Here is a 16,252-nt window from a genome sequence, read left to right as displayed (position 1 = left end):
GACTCTTTTCTCAGAAGTGAGATGTGCGTACAGGTCAGATGTGCTGTTGTCTTCACCAAGGTGGGACATGGGCCTCATCTGCGCTGTGTCCCACCCTGAACTACCCCACCTGATCACACAGGTGACCACCATCTGCAAACCTGCTGATTCCCGTTATTGATTATAGAATTCCAGCCAAAGGATTTAAAAATAGTTTTGGGAAATTAGACGTGTGGTGTTGTAAGTGAATAGCCTTTTGATGTTTCATATGCTTGCTTTTATAGATTAGGGCCTTTGGTGTTAGATCCTCTACACCAAAGTTCGACTACATTAGGGAACTGCTTTTTAAGTGCTCACCCAAATATGCCTCTTAAACAACCCACGGATGTGAGACAGGACACAGCAGGGTGTGGGGGTGCCCTGGGTTGTGTGACCTGGGGTGTGGGAGAGGACACAGCAGGGTGTGGGGGTGTCCTGGGGGTGTGACCTAGGGTGTGGGACAGGACACAGCAGGGTGTGGGTGTGTCCTGGGGGTGTGACCTGGGGTGTGGGACAGGACACAGCAGGGAGTGGGAGTGTCCTGGGGGTGTGACCTGGGGTGTGGGACAGGACACAGCAGGGTGTGGGGGTGTCCTGGGGGTGTGACCTGGGGTGTGGGACAGGACACAGCAGGGTGTGGGGGTGTCCTGGGGGTGTGACCTGGGGTGTGGGACAGGACACAGCAGGGTGTGGGTCTGTCCTGGGGGTGTGACCTGGGGTGTGGGACAGGACACAGCAGGGTGTGGGGGTGTCCTGGGGGTGTGACCTGGGGTGTGGGACAGGACACAGCAGGGAGTGGGAGTGTCCTGGGGGTGTGACCTGGGGTGTGGGACAGGACACAGCAGGGTGTGGGGGTGTCCTGGGGGTGTGACCTGGGGTGTGGGACAGGACACAGCAGGGTGTGGGGGTGTCCTGGGGGTGTGACCTGGGGTGTGGGACAGGACACAGCAGGGAGTGGGAGTGTCCTGGGGGTGTGACCTGGGGTGTGGGACAGGACACAGCAGGGTGTGGGGGTGTCCTGGGGGTGTGACCTGGGGTGTGGGACAGGACACAGCAAGGTGTGGGGGTGTCCTGGGGGTGTGACCTGGGGTGTGGGACAGGACACAGCAGGGAGTGGGTGTGTCCTGGGGGTGTGACCTGGGGTGTGGGACAGGACACAGCAGGGTGTGGGGGTGTCCTGGGGGTGTGACCTGGGGTGTGGGACAGGACACAGCAGGGTGTGGGGGTGTCCTGGGGGTGTGACCTGGGGTGTGGGACAGGACACAGCAGGGAGTGGGAGTGTCCTGGGGGTGTGACCTGGGGTGTGGGACAGGACACAGCAGGGTGTGGGGGTGTCCTGGGGGTGTGACCTGGGGTGTGGGACAGGACACAGCAGGGAGTGGGTGTGTCCTGGGGGTGTGACCTGGGGTGTGGGACAGGACACAGCAGGGTGTGGGGGTGTCCTGGGGGTGTGACCTGGGGTGTGGGACAGGACTCAGCAAGGTGTGGGGGTGTCCTGGGGGTGTGACCTGGGGTGTGGGACAGGACACAGCAGGGTGTGGGTGTGTCCTGGGGGTGTGACCTGGGGTGTGGGACAGGACACAGCAGGGTGTGGGTGTGTCCTGGGGGTGTGACCTGGGGTGTGGGACAGGACACAGCAGGGAGTGGGGGTGTCCTGGGGGTGTGACCTGGGGTGTGGGACAGGACACAGCAGGGTGTGGGGGTGTCCTGGGGGTGTGACCTGGGGTGTGGGACAGGACACAGCAGGGAGTGGGTGTGTCCTGGGGGTGTGACCTGGGGTGTGGGACAGGACACAGCAGGGTGTGGGGGTGTCCTGGGGGTGTGACCTGGGGTGTGGGACAGGACACAGCAGGGAGTGGGTGTGTCCTGGGGGTGTGACCTGGGGTGTGGGACAGGACACAGCAGGGTGTGGGGGTGTCCTGGGGGTGTGACCTGGGGTGTGGGACAGGACACAGCAGGGTGTGGGGGTGTCCTGGGGGTGTGACCTGGGGTGTGGGACAGGACACAGCAGGGAGTGGGTGTGTCCTGGGGGTGTGACCTGGGGTGTGGGACAGGACACAGCAGGGAGTGGGAGTGTCCTGGGGGTGTGACCTGGGGTGTGGGACAGGACACAGCAGGGTGTGGGTGTGTCCTGGGGGTGTGACCTGGGGTGTGGGACAGGACACAGCAGGGTGTGGGGGTGTCCTGGGGGTGTGACCGGGGGTGTGGGACAGGACACAGCAGGGTGTGGGGGTGTTCTGGGGGTGTGACCTGGGGTGTGGGACAGGACACAGCAGGGTGTGGGTGTGTCCTGGGGGTGTGACCTGGGGTGTGGGACAGGACACAGCAGGGTGTGGGGGTGTCCTGGGGGTGTGACCTGGGGTGTGGGACAGGACACAGCAGGGTGTGGGGGTGTCCTGGGGGTGTGACCTGGGGGGTGGGACAGGACACAGCAGGGTGTGGGGGTGCCCTGGGTTGTGTGACCTGGGGTGTGGGACAGGACACAGCAGGGTGTGGGGGTGTCCTGGGGGTGTGACCTGGGGTGTGGGACAGGACACAGCAGGGTGTGGGGGTGTCCTGGGTTGTGTGACCTGGGGTGGAGATAGGACGTGAGGGTCTGTGAGAACCTCTGGGCTGCGGGGTGCTTTGTGGTTTCTGGCTTTACCTGTCACAGGTACGTTCACGCAGCCTCATTGTGCCTCTGGCTTCCTGTCCTGGCACCAGGGATGGCAGTGATAACACCGGCAGCTGCTTTAGAGGACGTGGGGTTTCTTTAAGGGGTAAATTCAGTGCCCGGTTCCGGCAGCTCTCCGTGCGTGGTGGGTGGGTGTTTCAGTCTTTGGTGAGCCTCGTTACCTGTCGTCCTAGATCTGCTCACTACCTGAGGAAATCACCATCAGTGCTTAAGACCATTTTAACTGAAAGTTCTACATTTTACCAGTGTGACTTATTTGTGTTAGGATTTTATAAGAAGTATTTCTTATTTTTCTTTAAACAGGCGATGGACGGTGGTTGGCCTGTGGCCTAGCCAACCACCTGTCGCTTGTCTTTGATGCCAGTCTTACTGGAACACCTGCTGTTTTTTCAGGTAAAATGTGTTCATTTTAGTTAACATGACTTCAAAGATGAGTCTTTGGTCCTGGCTGTCACTTGCTAAGATTGTTGTCACTTTAGTGTCCTCAAGACAACAGCAGAACAGCAGCAGGGCCTGAGTGGGGAATGAAATGATGCTGTTTAGTGACCAGATTCCCTGAGCCCTGGAACCTGAGGGTGACCATCAGCTGTGAGGCCAAACCCGCAGCCCTCACGGCTGGGGCCTGGGGGGCAGATGCCGAGGTTTCAGGGAGTCGTAGGGGAGTGAGCAGAATTGAGTCTCATGTGATTGAAACATATTTCATTTAATTGAAAAATACACACTTGAAATATATTCTGAAATGCAAAAGGATTTGTACGTAGATATTTTTATGCATGAACCAAGGTAAACATGTTTTAAAGACGGTGGACCTGAGATGAGAGTAAGAATGTTAACGTTCCTTCATTTCAACTCATGACTCTGACATGTGTGGATTCCCGGTTCTAAAACCTTGAAATCTTGCAGCTCTTCATTAAGTTCCTGACACTGCTTGCTTCAGAACGTACACGTGGCAGGTGTTGTAACAAAACCATACACACACAGACAAGAAACCTTTCTCTCGTCTGTCTCTTCTTATACAGGTTGAGTGTCCCTAACCCAAACATGCAAAATCCAAAATGCTCCAAAATCCAAAATTTTTTGAGTGCCAACATGCTGCGCAAAGGAGACACTCATTGGGGCATTTCAGATTTTGGATTTTCAGATTAGGGATGCTCAATTCAGTGTAATGACATATTCTGGAATCTGAGCAAGTCTAACGCATGAAACACTCCTGTCCTAAGCCTTTTGGACGAGGGACACGTGGCCCGCAGTGTGACCGCATTGCCGGCAGTGCAGACCCCACAAGCCGAGTGGTTGCTGGGAAACCACAAGGTCGGGGGAGACCTGGCAGGGCCTGAGACAGGGACGGGTCAGAGCAGACAGAGTGCTTGCCCCACCTGTCTGCAGGCACCGGACCCCAGAGTTCAGGGAGCCCCAACAGGGCCGAAGGCCTTGGTTCCGCACCTGCTGTGAGCAGAGCTGCTGCCTCTGCGTGGTCACCTGGATGCTGCCCGTCCCGAGTCCTTGCCCCTCATCCACGCATCGGCCACTTAGTTCCAGCACAGCCGTGGCTCCTGCAGGCTCAAAACCTTAGCTTTCAGCAAAGTTGCCTCTCGCGTGCTGGGGGTCCCCCAGGGGACATCTCTCTGTTGCTGATAATTGATACAAAGGTCATCATGTTGATTGGGGCATTTCTCCACGCATGTCATTGTTGGAGAAAAGCCTTCTAACTAATTAAGGAAATGCAGTGAGCATCTAAAGTCCATCTTAAAAATAAATTTGCTTCATGTCTGGATGGTGAAAAAGAGCCTTTTCCCATCTTACAGCCAGATCGTTTCACCTGTGTGTCTAGTGGTTTAATGGTTATGTAAGTCAACTTTGAAAATATCATGGTTTCTCAACACCTACCCAGAAGACAGAAAAATGGGTGTTGTTATTTCCGTCATAATCTAAGACAAGAAAGGTAAGTATAAATTGAAATTCTCTCCTGGAAAATCCAGGGGCTTTGTGGTCACAGCAGGTAAGGACATCCCAGCCTGAAAACCACATAACAGTCATATTTCATAAAGGAGTTCTGTGTTTGTGCTGAGGATTTTAGGACGTTTTCCATCAGAACCTGTTGTCTGTACAAGGATTGTCGGAACTTCAGCCCCATCCCTTCTGCGCAGAGTGGATTCTCTGCAAACTCTGGGTGGAGTCTGAGCGCGTCTTGTGAGAGAACCACGTCTGCGACCTGCCCAAGAGCTGGGTTATAATAGTGAAATTCCGGGATCAGGCATCTCAGAAGACTAACTTTAACTATAATTCCATTGCAGATAGTGGAATTGTATAAAAAGAAATCTTTATAAAATTATGAAGTTAAAAGCAGACCATCTTGCATCTGTCTGAGCTCCGCCGCTGTCTCCGTTGTCCCGCTGTCTGTGTCCTCTGCCACATGGCAGTGGCACAGGTCTGCTCCATTTCCCCAGGCAGGGCCCTCGCCCCTAGGTGAAGGCGTCACCACCTCTTCATCTGTCCCTGAAGTTCCTCTCCTCGCCACACACGCTGCAGGGGACAGTCATCTGTGGAAAGGAGGCCCTGTGCTCGGTTCTGGTGACATCTGTGGTTGGGATAAATTTGCCCAGAGGGACGAGGTGGAGGAGAGAGGAGGATGAAGGCTCTGTGGGGGGTTGGTGACCTGGTGCTCCCGTGGTGGTTTCTGGTGCACCCTGAGCTGCAGCTCATGCCTGTGTCTAGGCCGGAGCTCTGGAAAGGCAGGGGCGCCCAACTTCAGCAAGTCCTGAGGGATCTCCCTGTTCTCATCCTGCGAGCAGGACGTCAGTCCCTGACGTGAGGGAGGACCAGGCCAGCTTGTCATGCTGTCTCTAGGCGCCTGCTGCTGCTGCTGCGGTCACCTGGGAGGCTGTCATCTTGGTGCGGCAGGTGTTACGGGCCCGTAGGAGTCAGGAGCACAAGAGATCATTCCGGGCTCGAGTGGTCACAGCCTCCTTGAGAAGGAAGAACAGGGACAGTGGCTTCACCTCCCTCCTGCTCCTGTGTGCCCCCTCGCCTGGCCTCTGCCGCCCCACCCGAGGTGGAAGCTGGTTTGAGCCTCCTCCTCGGAGGTGGGGGGGAGAGTGGGCCTCGAGGCTGGTAGCAAAGACGCGTCCGAGGTCAAGGTTGAGGTCGAGGTGGCCCTCCGGCGGGACGGTGGTCCAGCGCTGGGCCAGTCCCCACACAGGGGTATGAGGGCTGCCCACCCCTACCCCGAGTGCAGAGTCTGAGAACGCCAGGGGTGGTCTCCTTAAGGACAGTCACGGTGCTCTTTCCCGCAGGTCTGGCTGTGCGGTGGCGCCCTACTTAACCCGCCTCGGGGCTTCTGTCGAAGCTGCTGGGATTCCACACCAGAGGGCAGCAAAGCTCTTTGCATATTTTTCTGCTCAGTAAATTTTAGCTCCAAGTTGTCTTGGGTCATGTCACACACCTGAGTTATATACTTATTTATAAATCTTCCCTGGTTTTTCTGCTTTCTAAATACTAATCTTTAAATTATCGTGCACAATTCACATACCGAGGCCAGCGTGAAGGTTCTGTCCAAGGGCAGACCCCAGCTGTGGCAGGAGTTGTCTGAGTTGTGTTTAGTTGTTCTTTACAATTTTAATCGAAGTGCGCAGCTGCAGGAGCTGAAGTGTGGTCGTTTAGCAGGTGTGGGGCCGTTTCTTGCCCAGGTGTGTGTGAGGCCGGGTGCAGGTGCCAGGGCTCAGGCTCGTGCCGCCCCTGCCCCTCCCTGGCTTGGCGCGCATGCGCCTCTTCCCTTGCCCCATGCTGCGCGCCTGGATTTCTTTCCAGGCCAGAGCTCGGAGAAGCTCTTCTCTGGTTCTTCGTCCTCTCAGAGCTGTCGGCGGTGGCAGGCTGGGGGACTGCTTTAAGACTGCCCGCCCTGGCTCGGAGGCCTTTCTGAGGTAATGAGGTCCCAAAAAAGCTCATGTCCAGGATCCGGGGCCAGGAGAGGCAGCGAGCACCCACCCAGAAACAGTGGGGCCCGTCCAGGTGCCAGAGTTAGGCTGGCGTGGGAATGCGGAGGGGACCGGATAGAAAAGCCCTCGTGGGCCCGTGACTGGACCTGACTGGGGGTGTCGTCCCACCTGCAGTTTAGCGTTAGAGCTGCCACGGCTGCGGCCCACACCGACGCCTGCAGACCAGAAACCAGCTCTCCACACAGTATGAGGTTTAGATAGGACTTTAAATCGGTGACAATAAATGATCACCTTCCATGTGCATATGTTCAGTACAGTTTTTGACTTTTCCTTCAATGTTTAATGAATAGTTCTTTAAATTACTGATAAATTATCATGAAATCCACAGATCTCTACACTGTACTTTAAAATACTGGATTTCATAATTTTCTTTCCTTAAAACTTACACTCAGAGATGCACACATAGTATTGAACTTCATATTTTAAGAAATACACAGTTTTAGGAAAATGTCCTTTAGAAATGATTAAGCTTCTAATCCCACACCTTGGCATCACTATGGCTAGGAAATGCCTCCAGGTGCTTTATTTATTACTTGAAAAAGTGCAGTGCCAGCTGTGCTGTGTGAAAGTGCTAGGAAAGGAACGATCACAGGTGAAGGAACATAATAACCTCTCTGGCTGTTCCTTCCTCAACTGTCCTGTCAGGTCACGACGGGGCCGTACACTCCATCTGCTGGAGCCACGACCGGAGGTGGCTGCTGTCTGCTGCCCAGGACAGGACGCTGCGGGTGTGGTCAGTTCGCAGGAGGGAGCTCACGCTGTTTCTGGTAATGGACAGTCACGCCCATCGCAGGCATTGCTCAGAGTGAGCACCCTGAGACCCCGCCCCCCAGGGCAGTCCTGCCGCCCACGTCAGAACCCTCCCATGGGTCCCGCCCTTCTGCCTGACCCAGACTAGGACATGGACGTGAACCAAGAGTTTGCTTCCATGCAATGAAAATTATCGATTAATTATTAATAGTTACTTACATTTGTGTGTATATGTATATATTCACAAACACATAACATGCACACGTGCATACCACACACGTACACACACATACTTGCATGTATGCACACACAGTTAAATATGTCCTCACATTTGTTATGATCTGCAAAATGACCAATGTCAAAATATCTGAATAATTTTAAATATTAATTCAATGTGCTTTGATGGTTCAGGTAATAATCTCCAAGGGGATATTATGTGGAGGATGTAGATTTTGGGAGGAAAATGACCTGTTTTAATGAACATATGGGAGACCACTGGAAAGAGAATGGGAGAGACAGGAAGTGACAACAGTCTCACAGCTGGGGCAGGAGAGGAGGCCGTGAGAAGCAACTGCCCCGACTCACGGGACTGTGAGTGGGTGAATTGCAGAGAACATAACATTGACAGTGGAAACTTTCAAAGACGTGGTTAGCATTTGTTCTCTGTGGCTCTGTTACAAAAGGGGATTGGGTACCAGGAAGACAGAAAAGGAAGGGAAGGTCAACAGAGACGGGGGCTCTGAGGACGGCGTGTTTGATGCAGCTTTGTGGAGTGATTCGCTGAGAGTGTTAACACTGCCGTGACGCTGTTGTGGGATCTAAATTTGAGTGTAGGCACCTTAGAACTGTGTTTTAAAACATGTTTTAAATTTCAGCTTTAATAAAATCCTCGCTACTTTTGGATGTTTACTGCTAAGTTTCAATTTTCTTTTATTTTAAAGTTTTTAAATGGTTAGAATTCTAAAACTCATTGCAGTAAAATTTTAATCATACAATACCTCTCAGAAGTAGTAAGCAGAAACAAAGATTGTAAATTGGTTCTAACAAAGTACATTTATGCTTTCAGAATAAATAGATATATGGTATTCTGAAAGAATTTCTGTTTAGAGCAATAGTATTTTTTGTTAACATTTATTATATTGGCAATAATTACTGATTTCATTACAGGGCAAGGACATGTTTTCTAAGTCTATACAATCTGCACAGTTTTATTATATGGATGGTTTTATACTGTTGTCTTCTGGCTCTGAATTTCAGCTGCTGAAGTATCACATTGACACTTGCAAAGATGAGATAAAAAGGTAGGCGGCCTCCTCCTCTCTGCGCTGTCTTTCTGGGCTGGAGGAAGCCGTGTTTCAGTAATGATGATGATCACATTTCACAGTCACCCAACATTTAATAGTAGCCTCTTATCACCAAACTCCTGTGAGAGCTGAGTAACCCAGTTTCTACCTATTTTAAACCTTCCTTTGTGTTCCATGGTTATGGCTTTGAGAGAATGAGATGAGGGAATTGGGGATTAAGGAAACTGAATGATCACCTTGGATCTGCGGCATATTTGAGTGACGTTATCTGGGACAAACACTATTTATAACGACAAGTTAAAATTAGGAAATAGTTGAAGTAGATGGGTATACATGGGAAATAACAAACACCTAGCTTAGACAAACATTAACATTTTGCTACCTTTTTAAAAAAGTTTCTAAAGCAATAAAACATTACAGAGAGAACCAGAGGACCACCCGCCCTCCCCGTCATGTCTTCTTCCCTTTTCCTCCTGTGCAGCCAGTGCATTTGCTCCCCATCCGTGGTTTTGTGTTTTTTGCTGTATCCGTAGGTATTCATGTGATTTTATTTTCTGAGGGTTTCCGTGTAGCGTAGGCACACCTTTCTTAATCATCAAAGTTAGTTTCTGAGGCGCGTGACCAGTGTGTTCACTTAGCTGTTGTGCGATATTCTGTGCTCGGACATGCAGACCTTTGCGCCCCCCTCGCCGAGGGGCAGCAGGTGTCTGTGATCCGTGGTTGCTGTGAACAGCGTGTGCTGCCCACACGTGTCCACCCTCGGGGCCACGAGGGACATTTTCAGACTCCCCTTGCCAGGTTCTGCAGGGCCTCCGAGCGCTGCTACTCCAGCCCAGTGAGGGGAGGAGGCTCTGTCCCGCTCCAGCGGGCGGGGCACGGCCCTTCCTACCTTCTCCAGGATGCGTCCGTCTTCTTTCTTGTAGCAGAGGTCCGAGAATGGTGGAGGCCGCTGGGGAAGGACCGAGCCCCAGTCCTGCTCCTTGCTGGGGCTGCAGCTTTTTTGCTACCACTTGCACCAGGGTCACCTGGACACAGCGACTGACTTTCTTGAACCAGCAAGGCTCCAAATTAGGGACTGTTCACTCATGTGCAGACCACAGGCAGTGAGCATCTCTCTGCAAAGCTGCTCGCTCCTCCGAATTTGGTTCCAGACTGGCTCCCTCAAATATGCATTTATCCATCTCTTGTAGTTTTATTAAAAATGCCAGGGAGTTATCAACACACTGCTTAGTGCGCGGCAGCTTGCGGCATCAGACCGGTTTGGGGAGCAGATGGCACAGCAACCAGAGCCTCCCTTGCGAGGCTGGCTCTCGCTGCTCACGCCGTGGCTGAAACGGGTTTACCTGCAGCACGAGTCCTGTGCCTTACGCGGGGGTGTCAGGTGGGGCTCTGGGGTGTATCCCACCCTGCTGCTCCCTCACCCCAGGTGTGGGGCCCTGGTGTGTGTCCTGCACTCGGTGCTTCATGGGGCCAGGCTCTTCCTGTCCTTTCCCTCTATCCCGGAGTGTCGGCCTTTGTCCTAATGGTCCAGGTGTCAATACGCTGTTGCTCCAGATGCAGGAAGCTGGGGTGCTGGTCTTGGCATTTCTCTTTTTTAAAATTGTTTTTATTGTGGTAAGAGCACTTAACATGAGATCTACCCTCGAGGCCATTCTCAAATGCACAGTTCCGCAGAGGCAGGTGTTGCACAGCGGAGCTCTCGACTTTGTCCGCGCAGCTGGAACTTCATGCCCCCCGCGCTCCCACCCGCCCCTGCTTGCTTCTGTCAGGCTGCTCCACGTGGCGCGGTGAGGGGAATCACGCGGTGTTTGCCCCTCTGTGCCTGGCGCACTGCACTTCGCAGGGTGTTTTCGGTTTCATCCACGTGGTTGCAAACGGCAGGATTTCCTTCTTTCTAAAGGCCATGTTTGCTTTGTCCACTCATCCCTCGGCAGACACGTGGGGATTCCACGTCTCGGCTGTCGTGTGTGATGCTGCGATGCGTGTGAGCGTGCAGGTGTCTGAGACCTCGATGTCCCTGCTTTTGGGAATATACCCAGAGTGAGATTTAGGACCAAACAGAGTCATTGCCACGTCTTTCCGTGGGGCCCCACCATTTGGGTCCCCACCAGCCACGTGCAGGTGTCCGGCTGCGCCACATCCTTGCTGTTGTTGGATACCGGCTACCCTAAGGGGCGTGAGGTGGTTGCTCACTGTGGTTTTGATTACATCTCCCCAGTTTTTTCATATTCTTGTTGGTCATTTGTGTGTCTTCTTTAGAGGAACATCTATTCCAATCCTTAATCAGGTTATTAGTTTTTTTGCTATTGAGTGTTATAAGTTCCTTATTTATTTTGGAGATTAACCCTTTATCAGGTACATAGTTTGCAAATATTTCCTCCCATTCCTTAGGGTTTATCTCCTTACTCTGTTGATTGTTTCCTTTGCTGTGTAGCAGCTTCTAGCGTGATGTAGAACTGTTAGAACTAGTAAGTCCATAAAGTTACAGGATACAAAATCAACATACAAAAATCAGTTGCGTTTCTCACACTGACAACAAACTATCTAAAAAGGAAATTAGGAAAACAATCCCTTTTACAATAACACCAAGAAGAATAAAGTACTTAGGATTAAGCTTAACTGAGGAAATTAAAAACTATAAAATATTAATGAAAGAAATTAAACACAAACAACTGGGAAGAAATCCTGTGTTCATGGATTGGAAGACTATTTATTAGAATGTCTATATTATCCAAAGCAATCTATAGAGTCAATGCAATCCCTATCAAAATGCCAATGGCATATTTTACATAAATGGAAAAAGCAATACTAAAATTCTAAAAGACCCCTAATAGCCAGAGAAATTGAGAAAGGAAAACAAAGCTGGAGATGTAATGCTCCCTGACTGCAGATTATATTCAAAGCTGCAGTAATCAAAACGGTGCGGCACTGGAATAAAAGCAGACCAGTGGAACAGAATGGAGAGCCCGGAACAAGTCCATGCACATTCGGACAAGGGTGCCAAGAACACACAGCGGGGAAAGGACAGTCTCTCTGACAAGCGGTGCTGGGAAAACTGGATATCTGCATGTAAAAGAATGAAATTAGACCCTTATCTTACACGATACACAAAAATTACTCAAAATGGACTAAAGACTTAAACGAAAGACCTGAAACTATAAAACTACTAGAAGAACACCTAGAGAAAAAGCTTCCATTGGTCTTGGCAATGATTTCATGGCTCTGACCACAAAAGCACAGGCAACAAAAGCAAAAATAAACCAGTGGAACTACATCAAAGCCTTTTCCCTCTTGTTACTCAGCGAGGAAGGCTTTTCACACTGCAGGCGGCTTTGTGGCTCCTTCGGCCCAGCTGGGTTGCAGCCCGTCCTGGAACCAGTTATTGGCCGGTGAGTGGGGTACCGTGGCTGGCTTAGATCCAGGATACTCATCCGTGAAGGGGTGAGGGGCTTCCCATGCCACAGACAGACTTGCGTGGAGTCCCCTCTCTTAGCTGGGGCCTCCTCTGCCTCGTCTGTTCCTGGGGCTGCTGGGTCCTGGGAGTGAACCTCCGTCCTGGGCGGGGGTGAGCGGACGGGAGGGGCTTCAGGACCCACGGACTCCGCACTGAGGAGAGCAGCCTCCCGCCCGCAGTCTCTCCCCAGCCCCGTTTCCAGAGACATGTGCTGCTTTGAAGCCCCAAACTTTATTTTTGTTTTGTGGGAGGGAGAGTTTCACATATCTGCTTGCCCCCCAACCTTCCGAGTGAGTTGGCGCAGAAGACTGAGAACTGTCTCTGAGATTCGGGATTGTGCTGCTTCCCTCTGGCCTCCTCCTGTGTTCTTTTTACTCTCGGGGGTTGTTGCCTTAAAAATCACCCTGTGGCCACTTCAGTGGGTTCTGGAGAGGTAATGAAGCCACTGCATTTGCTCAATTTGTGATGTTCAGCTGAGGGTAGCAGGTTTTTCTAGACACACGTGGAAATGCATAAACCCTATAAGGAAAAGTCTGATGACTTGACCACAGACTGATCAAAGAAGGAGGCGGAGGAAACTCTTCAACACCAAAAATCACCAGAAGTAGTTAAATGTTAAATGAGAACCCAGCTATTGTTTGGCAACGTTTATGATGGACAACGGTAGGCAGAGGCAGAGTGACCTGAGTTGGGATTTGAAGCTGCGAGTTCCCTGCTGCATCCGAGGACACACGTGATGGTCCTGACTCGAGAGGTCTTGGCCCCCCCTCAGCCATGGCCGGGCCCGGCTGGGGGTCCACTGGGGGTCCCAGCCCCTCCAGTGCAGGAAGGCGGTGGCTGCTGTGACCGCAGCCCTGACTGATGACACAACTGATCACACGAGGACTGTGGACATCTGCCTCTTGAACAACACCTGTGTCATTGACCGTGTCCCCACTGCAGGTGACGGCCTCACCAAAACCTTACTGATTGAGTGAGCTGACACTTGCTAGCTCACATCTTTTGCCTCGTCAGACAGACACAGGCTTAGAGTAAATAATCAAAAACTACAACCCAGTTGGTGGCAAAGAAAATTGGAAAAGCAACGATCCTAAGAAGTGATATATTTTGATTTTGAAAGATTATTTCTCTGTGCTGCCTGAACACCTCCAGACTGGCCTTCCCCACCGGGCTCCCGTGTGTCCAGCCGCGGGTCTCACACCATGCGCCCGGCTGTTCCTCTGTGGTGGTTCTTTCCCTTTCCTCATCTGTACTGTCCATAGAGTTTCTATACATTTTTTCCAAACTGAACGGCTGCTGTCTGCTTTGTTAGACATTCTTCTGCATGATCTTAAGCAGTTTTGTGTTATGAGTGTGCAGTGACTTACATCATCGTCGTCCTGTGACCAGACGTTTACTCCCAGACCTCCCTGTGATTGGTGTCTGTGCATGGCCACCCTTGGGCCAGCCCCTGCATCCCCGAGGCCTGTCCCACTGCCACCCTATAGCCGCCCTGGGCGAGGTGCAGGGCCTTACATCATCGTCGTCCTGTGACCGGACGTTTACTCCCAGACCTCCCTGTGATTGGTGTCTGTGCATGGCCACCCTTGGGCCAGCCCCTGCATCCCCGAGGCCTTTCCCACTGCCACCCTACAGCCGCCCTGGGCGAGGTGCAGGGCCCACGGCCCGTTCCGCTGTCACTGTCAGGTCAGCCGTCCCAAGATCCCGCAGACGCTGAGCTACCCTGTTGCTGTCCATCCACCTGCCCCGGAGGGGCACCAGCGTCTGCCTGGGCCTGGTCCAGTCCTCCCTGGACCTCCCTGGGGCTCTGTCTTCACTTGGCGAGTTCTCTCTGGGCAAGAGCACTTTCTGGAATTGCCAGCCGGTCACATTCCTCCACGAAGTTATCAGTAGGGGTTAAGACCAACATTTATTAAACCCATACCAACTGCTTATGTCACTCTTTAGAAAACTTAAGAACTTACATTTAAAGGGAAATAAAGATAATTTATAACTAGTTGGGTGCCTCCGTAAGTATATGTAATTATTTCAGAATTAGGAGACAAATTTGCTTTCTCATAGATAGTAATGAATTGTCTTTGGCGATATACAATGATATTATTTTCATCAAGTTTTCCTAAAGGAAAATCTATTGTTTCTTAATGGAAAGCTAAAGTTTTTCCTGAAGGAAAGTTAAGGTAGCCAATTTACTTATTTCCTCAGTGTTATAAACTATGACTTTTTAAGTGATGTGACAACTATTTGCATTTTCAATTTTTTGAAAGGTAGAATGTTTAATTATAGTTGAAGGGAAGAAAAAAGATTGATCATCTTTATTTTTCTTCCAGATATAAGCAGAAGAGTTGGTCCAAGCCAGTTTTCAGGCTGTCTATGACTGGCGGTGTGGACGTGACCAGTTTATCGGCCGTGAACGACTTTTATTCCCGTATCCTTCTCCCAGGTCCCTCCGTGTTGTGCCTGCCGGCATCATTCTTCTGACAGAGGCAGTTGCTGAGCACCTCTTGGGCGGGTGCTGGGCCGGGCAGGAGCAGGGGACCCTCCTCTTCCCGGGGCAACAGTCTTTGCAATAATCACACAGAATTAAGACAATTGAGATAATTTCATCTCAATAGGGAGAAATGCCTTAAAGGAAAAAAACAAACAAACAAAAAAAAAACTGGGGCAATAGAGCTCCTGGCATGTAGCAGGTGAGCTGACCTGGCATTTCTGTTATGTACTGTATTGAATAATATGTAGTAATTTGGCTCATTTTCTTAGTAAACTGTTATACTTACCAGTTAATGCTGGGATTAAACTGCACAGTTATTCCATCTCCTACAAAGGCCTGGCAAACCTCACAGTGGTTGCTGTTCGTAGATTATGAAATTGAGTCTAAAGCTTTTTGAGTTTTTATAGCTAATATCATCACTTTTAATTTAAAAAATTGATTTTAATTTATTTAGGAGAAAAGCTCCTGATCTTTAGAAATTCATTTTATAAAATTTTAATTTATTTGACGATAGGTCCAAGTTAAACTCTATTAAAGGATTTTATAGTTGAAATTTCAGAAAGACTGAAATAAAGTGTTGTGTTCTAGTGTATTTTAGTTAGAAATGTGGTATTAATATTTTTATGCTAGAATTGTTTGCTAAAAGAAAACCCAACCTGGCAGAAATGTGTCATTACGATTATTCTAGCTTAGATTATGGTTTCTGCACATTGGATTTACTCCTGAATCTAGCACTCTTTGCACCCTCCCGTGTATTCTTTTTATAACAGTGTTCAGGGCTACATATTGAAAGTTGGGTAGTTTGAGTGGTCACATGAGTCCTGCATCGATAAATTGCCCCTCATATTTCAAGTTTGTGGAGTTAATGATAGTGACCTAAGCCTACGCCACCTTGTAGGCGGCTCCTGCAGAACTTCAGAGACTCCTAACTAGCCGTCCATCTGTGAGGCTTCTAATGTTCCCACATTCACTAATAAAAGAGACGGACCTGTCCCTCCCGGTGGGTAAGGTGACCGAGAGCATTCCCTAACTGCACCGCTGCAGACGTTGTGCTCACAGCTGGCCGGAACAGGACTGTGGAAGTGTTCGACCTCAACGTCGGCTGCAGTGCCGCGGTCATAGCCGAAGCCCATTCTCGGCCTGTCCATCAAATCTGCCAGAATAAAGTGAGTTTTTGGACAGTATATATCTTTTGTCAAATTATGTGCTTAAAGTGCTTACCGGATAGAAATGTCTGATGCAATTTTATAATTGTTTGGTACCAAATTCAATGTTAAGTTTTATTGATCATTAAGTTAATTTAATCCTTGATGTTTGACCTTAGAAGAGATTTTAATATCATATTGAATGTTCATTTGTGCACTTTTATCTTTGATGATTTTATGGCCCATTGCTAGACTTTACTAGCAATACATTCCCACTTAAAGCTTGACAGAGGGTTTGGGCATTTCACGTAGTAACTGGATCGAATGGCAGCCGCGTGGCTCTGCCGGGGTGGGAGCAGCTCGCTGGGGCAGTAGCTCTCTCGGGCGAGGTGTCGGGTACAGCAGTGGTTTCAGCACACAGTGT

At 50.6% G+C, this 16,252-nt stretch overlaps 1 protein-coding gene across 1 annotated transcript in view; it reads left to right on the top strand.

Annotated features, from left to right (window-relative positions):
- Positions 1 to 16,252, top strand: part of WDR27 (WD repeat domain 27) — a 90,598-nt gene that overhangs the window by 38,885 nt on the left and 35,461 nt on the right. The window contains exons 16-20 of the mRNA XM_069489103.1: positions 2,996 to 3,085; positions 7,333 to 7,454; positions 8,605 to 8,738; positions 14,523 to 14,620; positions 15,728 to 15,849. Coding sequence (XP_069345204.1) covers positions 2,996 to 3,085; positions 7,333 to 7,454; positions 8,605 to 8,738; positions 14,523 to 14,620; positions 15,728 to 15,849 — 566 coding nt within the window. The remainder of the gene's footprint in view (positions 1 to 2,995; positions 3,086 to 7,332; positions 7,455 to 8,604; positions 8,739 to 14,522; positions 14,621 to 15,727; positions 15,850 to 16,252) is intronic.

The sequence above is a fragment of the Eulemur rufifrons genome, chromosome 15, assembly GCF_041146395.1.
Source record: "Eulemur rufifrons isolate Redbay chromosome 15, OSU_ERuf_1, whole genome shotgun sequence".
Classification (NCBI taxonomy): domain Eukaryota; kingdom Metazoa; phylum Chordata; class Mammalia; order Primates; family Lemuridae; genus Eulemur; species Eulemur rufifrons.
This window is presented reverse-complemented; position numbering and strand designations above follow the sequence as displayed.